Source organism: Pinus tabuliformis, chromosome 6 (genome assembly GCF_031772625.1).
Source record: "Pinus tabuliformis cultivar Carrire ecotype Pingquan chromosome 6, CPIR1, whole genome shotgun sequence".
Lineage (NCBI taxonomy): Eukaryota > Viridiplantae > Streptophyta > Pinopsida > Pinales > Pinaceae > Pinus > Pinus tabuliformis.
Genome location: NC_142292.1, coordinates 1,817,624,328 through 1,817,632,644, shown reverse-complemented (window position 1 = coordinate 1,817,632,644; position 8,317 = coordinate 1,817,624,328). Strand labels below are relative to the sequence as shown.

General features: G+C 35.7%; 1 protein-coding gene across 1 annotated transcript; it reads right to left on the bottom strand.

The window, feature by feature from the left end:
* Window positions 1-7,576: 7,576 nt before the first annotated feature.
* LOC149266283 (protein NODULATION SIGNALING PATHWAY 2-like) lies at window positions 7,577-8,110 on the bottom strand. The gene has a single exon (XM_089407754.1). The coding sequence runs from the start codon at window positions 8,108-8,110 to the stop codon at window positions 7,577-7,579; it is 534 nt and encodes a 177-aa protein (XP_089263880.1).
* Between the last annotated feature and the right edge of the window lie 207 nt (window positions 8,111-8,317).

Sequence of the window (8,317 nt, the reverse complement as noted above, 5' to 3'; positions counted from 1 at the left end):
CCCTGGACTAAATTAGTCATTTATGTAGTCATTTTTAGTTGGGTCACTTAATATTTGGTCATTTTTGGTAGTATTTCACTTGGAAAAGTTGCAGTGACTAACGTTTTTAGTCACCTAGTCACTAATTTCTCATTTTCTACTAGTGCAAAAACTGAAAGTCATTCCATGTGATTTTGCTAAGTGTCTCATTCCCTTTTGTATGTTGGTCTAACTGTCATCTTCTGGCATGTTTGACTGATATGTAATGTTGTGATCCTTTTCTTCTGGTTTCGAAGGTTGGTCTTTGTGTATATGAGTTGTCCTAGCCATCTAAACACATGTCGCACTCATACAGAAAGTATTGACCATTTTCACACAAGTGTCATCACGGTTGTCCTAAAGTCTATCTTAAGTGTCCCAATTGTCGCTTCTTTTCTTGAGACAGTCACACAGAAGGTAATGCTTTGTTTTCTGCGCCGGTGGTCTATGTTGTTGTGTCATTGAAATATGTTAAGTGTGTGATCACAAGTTCAAGTTCATCAAAATTCTATCTTCCTCCCGCACTTAGCCATTTTCAAAAAATCTTCCTGACTGGGCAACTCACCTTCACTAGGCCGACTGAACTATGCACTACATAGTCTCAACCCTCATTGATGTGACCTTGCTACCAGGAATTGCGCAGTTTAAAGTCACTATCCTCCAAGGTAGTTGTACTGCACAATTCCAGAGCCCAACAACCTTCCTTGAGCCCAAGAATTGCGCAGCTGTTCCTCCCAGTCTCACTTGAACTGTGTACTTCACACTTTCAGACCTCAAACTTTTCCCTTGCTACTCAAACCCCATAAAGCATAGAGATACCATCCTCCCTTGGCCTCCAGAACTACATATATTTGTCGTTCAGTGTCCTTCCCCAAGTCAGAGCTCACTACCCTCAAGAACTCCACAGATTTGTCCTCCAAGCCTCTCTGCTCCCCAGTCCCCCTTGCCTCTGAAAAATGTGAAGAAATGGCATCTCGGAGCCTCATCCCACATCATTCACTTCTTGCTTAAGTTGCACAATCCTGTCTCCTAGTGGCCACTGTACAATTTCTACCCCTAGTGAGGATTGTGTTGAAAATTTCCTCAGTCAAGCCTAAGCTGCGCTCCGTGCAGTCTCAATGATCAAATTCTCTCCCTGTCACCTAGAATTGCACAATGCGCAGTTACTCGACCCCCTCTCCTAGCATCTCACTTACCCTGAGCTCATTTCATGCATCATAATGCATCATCTCAGACTAGGGAGTTTTGTGGTTGATGTTGTCCTGTCATGAGTGAATTGCAGAAACAGGTACACTATCAAGTCATGGAGAGATGATGAAGGAGGAGAAGAAGGAAGGAAGCATGCCTAAAGACTCACTTGTAGCTGAACAAACAAGAGGACCTACCAAAAGTCAGTGAAGGAACACAAGTTTGCAACCACCTCCCAAGATTGAAGATCAATGAAGACCTTGTATTACCAAGCTATGCAGAGGAGAAGAGGAAGCATATCCAAGAACACATCCAGCACTCAGTAGCAACAGCGACTTGACATTGCCACATCATCAAGCCAATCCATTTCAATAGTGTCATGTCAATCCATGTCATGAGTTGTCATACGCCAAATCATTACTATGGGCCATCTATATTGTAAATCAAATGTATTGGAAAGTGGAAGTCCAATGGACACATATGAATATGAAGAGTCATGTAAGTTGAAAAGTCATATGAAGTTGAATATTCATGAGGGTAGTCAAAGAATCACAAGGGGTAAGCATCAACCCTTGGTTATAAATACCCCTTCATTGTATGAGAAAAGCAGTTTTCACCTTGGCTCCTCCTGCAAGGCATTATAGAGAGCAACTAGTTCTTTAAGGAGAAATGAGTGGCTCCAATGTCCCACTATTGGGGCTAGTGATGTACAATGTAAATATGTGTCTTGGAACTTCTTCTTAACAATAGAAGCCTTTGAAGGCCAACACGTTCTTCATGCATGACTTATGAATGTTTGTATGACTATTCTATGGATGTTTGTATTTCATGTTTTCTTTCACATGTACTAATATAGTTGAACTATTTCGGTTATTTTAGTGCTTATCTTGTGGAGAATTTGTTTTAATGGTTTTTATTGTTGTCCCATCCTTGTGAACTATTCTGCATGATACTAGACATATCTTTCTTTACTTATTGGTTATAATGACTGTCACATCCGTCATGGACTATTCCATTGGATGTTAGACAAAGCTTCTCTTGTTTGTTAGTTGTAATGATTGTCAGGTCCGTTGTGGACTATTTCGCTGGATGTTAGATAGATCCTTTTGATTCATGTGTGTGTCTCTTCTTGGGTGGTACTATTACCTATCACTTAGAGGCTCACTTTTCTCCCCCCTTTTGCAGTAAGAGAACCTAGACATAGTTGTGTTGCACACTCACCTTGGTTTTTGAAGATACCATTGCATCACTCTCTTGTGCTGACAGCTAGCGCCAAGGAGAATATCTAAGAATTCAAAAACCGATCCTTTATACTAGATGGGACTCCTACACCAAAGGGTGTGAAGTCTGATTTGGACTTCATATCAAGGAGATCCCCTTGGTTGATGAATTTCCGCCATTGCCAACAGTTTTTACCATATATATGTGTCACTTATCCCTATGGTCGATTAATCTTCCAACCATTATGGAGCATGATTCAGTTCCTAATTAAATTTTACACAATATTGCATGGTTCCCTTATGTTAATGTTGTCGATACATTCTTTTGTTGTGCCAAAAATGTTCAAGGGTAGTTTAATCTTGAGTCAACCATTTGCAAATTTGTTAACATTCCATGTCATCCACCCCTATATTAATTGTACCAAGTGAATCGAGACCTTCACATCATCAATTGATGTATGTTTCATTTTGAGCAGTATGTATACGTCAAGGCACTCCTTCAAAGGATGGATTCATATCTATGTTAACTCAATATCTTAGAAGTCCAATTAGAAACTATTTTGTACCCTATAATTTGTTGTCATCGGTGGTAGGTTTCCTAGTGAATAATAGTGGCTTTAATTCATTGACTCATGGGTCATTATTAATCAAATCTACAATCTTTTTACTACAGCTATTCTATTCACACTCACTACATTGTACTAGGTACCTTGGAGTCCATTTTCCACATTGGCATGTCTCCTCACATCAATTAATGGTATACCTCAATAAATAGTAACTAAATAGTTCGTACCATTCTTGACATCAACTCATCTATTTGCATGATGTAGATTCATAATATTAGGTTTGTGACAAAGTCCATGGGCTTATGGGTATCTCACTTATTCATGTTACCCCTTCCAAGCTTTATGGGGTATTTCCTTATATTAGGTACTTTGAAGACCACTTGGGGTACTCTTATTCATGTCTAATGTCTTCCTGGTGTATATTGTGATATAGAACCATATTGTATTTTCTCATGGCTATAATCTCTTATTGATAGCATGGATACACAATGTATTCATTCATGTCCATGTCTTTTCATTTCACTTCATGAATATGTAGTGTATTGTGTTGGTGGTCATGCTTTATTATCTCTTTTATCAAGAATTTGTATGCCTACCTCGGGGATGATCTATATGATTGGTTGAAAAGTGTTTTAATTTTTGAGTACTTTGTTATGATTTGGCTCCTTCTGTGTGCCACCATGAGAGTTGTAATAATATTATATGTTTCAACCATTAGTTTCTATTATATTCTCATACATTAGGGGGCATGTATTACAACCTTATATTCCACCTTAGTTACTATCTTTGGACACCCATTCACCTACTATTGCCAGACATTAGTTTTCTACCTTGGGAGTCCAAAACTAGTAGCTTCATCGCTCCTTGTGTAATGGAAAGAAGTGAAAAATTACATCTTGTCCCACTACAAGTGACAATGATCTTCTGACAACCCTTAGCACAAAGTGATGTCCTATCTAGGCTTCTAGACTCACTCATTCATGAGAAGAGTAGTTGGAGAGGGTTTCAATTACCTCATCTAATGGTGTAGGAATTTTTTCTAAACTCTTAATGCTCTAGGACCTTGGGGTCTATATTCATATTCTCTTCAGATTAATAACTCTACTTAATGAATCCATTCCTAAGGGAGAAAATAAAAGAGAAAAATATTTAAGTAAATGTTGTTTAAATTCTAAGAGATCCTTCTTAATGTTATAAGATTTCCATACTGATTAGCATAAACCAAGGAGTCGCAGCTAAGGAGCCACGAAGCATATTCATACACTCAAAAGTAAAAATTGTATTAAAATTCCTTTATATCAATATATATTTCATTATTTCTTCTCCATTTCATATTGCTCATTACATATATTGAATGGATTTGGATTATCTTGGCTAATCTAGGCTAGATCTAGTAAATCTCTGGGTGATGATAAATATGGAGTAACTTCCTCTTTTTTGTGTTAGATACAAGTGCTTGGAGTGGGAATGACATCTTTAGAATGTTCAAGCAATATCTTCTAGATGCCCATTAATGACGACCACCTACAACTTTATTATCATGTTATGTTACCTATTCTCCCATTTTTCATTCTTAATTTTTAAAAAGGTTAAAAAATTAGATCTAGAAAGAAATTTATGAATGATCTATCTTATTCTGTCACATAACTTGGCCAAATATGTGGGTAAATTATGTTATCTCCTTTCCCATTTTCCTTTCTTAATTTTCAAAAATGTTAAGAAATTGCATCTAGAGAGATAGTTTTGAATGATCTATCATTATTTTGTCAGATAACTTTGGATAAATATGTGGAGAACCCACCTCTCTGCAAAAAAAATTATCCTTGCAATAATTTTGTTTTTAATTTTTTTTCTCTTAATAATATTAAACTTCATTAACTTATTTATGTATCATTACATTGTATTTAGAAAACAATAATTTTTATATAAAAAAATTAAAAATAAAAATTGTCCTAGATTCATATTAACTCGAGATCTATCAAGTGTCGAAGAGACATCAAATCTCACAAGGTGAAAACCTTTTATTTGATTCCTCTCATGTGCTTGATAGATCCAAGGTTAAAATGGATCTATGTTATAGTTTAAACACACACAATTTTTTTCTTCGTATCAATGAAACCATTTTATTTTAGGGATCATTCTCGATCCAAAGGAAAATTACAAAGGACTCTTCATGCCTTTAAATAGGCTATATTACATGGTAATACCATTGAAAAAACCATGTGTTTTCAAAACCTAAGATTGACTTTATGACCACAATTTTGCTTCAACTACCATAACAATATTTATAAGTATTAGTTTGTTATAGCTTTTTAATTTTATTTTAAATAATTTGACATCTACAACTTTAATTTTTAATTCCCAATTTTGATTATCTAGTAGTTTTCAATTCTCAATTTTACTTATCTAGTAATTCTTAATTCTCAATTTTAATTATCTAGTAGATATTATCTACTAATAATTAATAATTATAATTAAGAATTTTATTTTTCGTATTTTTATAATTGAAATTGTCAATCCAAAAATACATTACATTACATGATTTTACAACATTTCTTTTATACTAAATTAGAAAACATATTTCAATACAATTACTTATTTATATACATTTTATGTCACATTTGACATCTTAAATATATATAATTTTATAATATTTTTAATAATTAAATTACACTTATATATCCAAAATAAAAATTATATTAAGATAATTTTAGCACTAGGTTGCACCGCACTGTTACATCATAAAATAGAAATTTGTTAATTAAAGATTTTTTTTAATCTCTCTCTTCCATGAATCATATCATACGCATTGGACCTGAAACATTTCACATATAGAAGTATAACTTTTTTTTAAGTACAAACAGGTTTTGTGACTAAAATTTGTGTTTTACGACCCTAAAGAATTTTACCTTTATTTCACTTTTTTTTTTCTAGCTTCAAAAAATTCATTTAGTTTTAAACTATCTTCATCTAACCAAGAGGAGATTGGAAGATTTACAATGGCTTCACATGTTTTTTTTTTAAGTTTATATATATATATATATTTATTTATTTTGAATATGTATGTATTTTGTTTGGGTAAGAGAAGTTTATTAAAATGAAATAATTTTTTTAATTATGAATTAAGTTATTATAAAAGTCTGTAAGATTTAGATTCAAAACTTAGTTTTTTATTTATTAAGTCTTTAATTTATATAAATTGCTATTAATCTCATTTATTTATATCTTAATTTTTGAAAATGTAAAACCATTCACAACTAACATGCATGCAACTAAAAAATAAGAGTAATAATATGGAAATAATTCCCAATAAAATGATAAGGTATGAAATAAATAAGTATGTTAGACAAAATGTTCAATGCAACCAAATCATTCAAAGAAAATAGCAATTCTCTTGCCACAAACAAAAACAAAGTCTATATAAACTTAAAATTGAGACTGCAACATAAATAAATTTAATATCAAATACAAAAATATAACAATCTTAAATATTTAATTTAAGCAATAAAATCTAAAATTCATTTATATATATTAGACAGAATTAACTGCATTTCCCTCATCTCATCATCCTCAAACTATAAATCACAAAACGGCATCTAAGCTATATATTAAAAATATATTTATGACTTTACATATTAAGCAATTCCCTCCGTAACATGAATATCTCCATTGTAGCTCCCTCTTTCCTTTCCTATCTCCATTGTAGCTCTCTCTTTCCTTTCCTTGATGCTTATTTGAATGAAAAACCACCCTTACCTATATCCTGGATTTTAATCACAAATACGAAAACATACGTCTCAATTTAAGAATTTTATCCATGAATGCTTCATCAAATATACCCACGTCGTACGTTTGTATATTCTTTAGAAACTGTTCAATCTCGCAAATTATGTTTCCAAAAGACAACATATATTTCCAAAAGAATTACATGCATCGCGATTTTTTTGACTCTGGAATAAGAGAGAGCTGAAGGTCCACATCCAAATAACGAAACTGTGGTGTGGCTGTACCTTGCTGCTATATGCAGGATGATGATCAGGTTGATTTCCACAAAGAAACCCACACCAAAGGGGTGGAACGCCATTTCAGAACCAGTCGACGATCACCCACCAATTCTACTTCATGACATCCTCTACCCATATTTTGCATACAATATATTGTCGTTGCTTATGCTACCTTCACCATAACCACACTCAAGAGGGAGGTCAACAACGTTGGATTTTCTCGTATCAGGTGGGCCACACGCACTACTGCTCACCACTCTCCTAGACATGGCGGGTCCAAAGAATATGCGTTCCACCATCGCTCTTGCAAGCCCATGCTGTGGCAGTCCAGCTTCAAGCGAGTCGAAAATGGCCAACGACCAAAGCTCTCCAAAAAGTTGGCCCTCTTTTACTCAGCGCCCTATGGGCCCATAGCGAGCGTAATGGCGTTGGGATTCAAGTGGCGCGAGTTGGCCCTCTTTCACTCAGCGCCCTATGGGCCCTTAGCGAGCGTAATGGCCTTGGGATTCAAGTGGCGCGCGCTGACGAGGAATTCCAATAACTGCGATTTATGTCGCAGATAGAGCATGTGAGGCATTTGTCATAAGCAATTCAGTATTATAGTCTCCCCCTCATGCAACGGTAGGACCTGTCTCAGCTCTTTCATATCCGTTTCCTGGAACGAAAATGGGATACCCACAGAGCTTGCGTACTCCGACAGCCTTCTTGCTGTCTGCCCACAATAAAGCAGACATTCTTCCTCGTCCTCTGCCCATTTGATTGCTGCGATTCTTAAGTGACCAACGCCATATAAATTTCCATTATTCCTCAGGATCTCCATTAATGGCGGCCATTGCATGCCCTCCATTATATCAAAGTCAAGAATATGGATTCCCACATTATTAGCACCACCGGCTGCCGCTACTGCTTCCAGGATACATTGATTAGCAGTGAAGTGAGGTATTTGGATGTAAGGATAAGCTACATGCAACAGCTTTAAAGCTCCCAGAAAATGGTCATTACTGCTCTTATCATTAGAGTGAAGTAGAGGGAGGGAATTGACATTAGAGTGAAGTAGAGCATGGTAGAGATAGTAAGCCACTCTCTCCATGATGGAGCCTGTGGGAGAAACCATCTCTCACAACCTACATCTGTTGCTCCCTGCGACATTGCCTCTGCCCATGCTGTCAGTAGTATACGAGTCTCGAACTTTTGTATTCCATATCGTCAAGGGGGCCATGATCGACATCGACATAGGGCGAACCCGCCATGTTTGTGAGCACAGCAGGGTCAGAAAGCGGCTGATCCCCAGCAATTAGAGGAGCTGGATACTCATTGTCTA

What these genes read in the sequence shown, in the direction of transcription:
- LOC149266283 (XM_089407754.1), bottom strand. Translation starts at nt 8,110, where the DNA reads ATGGTTTCTCCCACAGGCTCCATCATGGAGAGAGTGGCTTACTATCTC.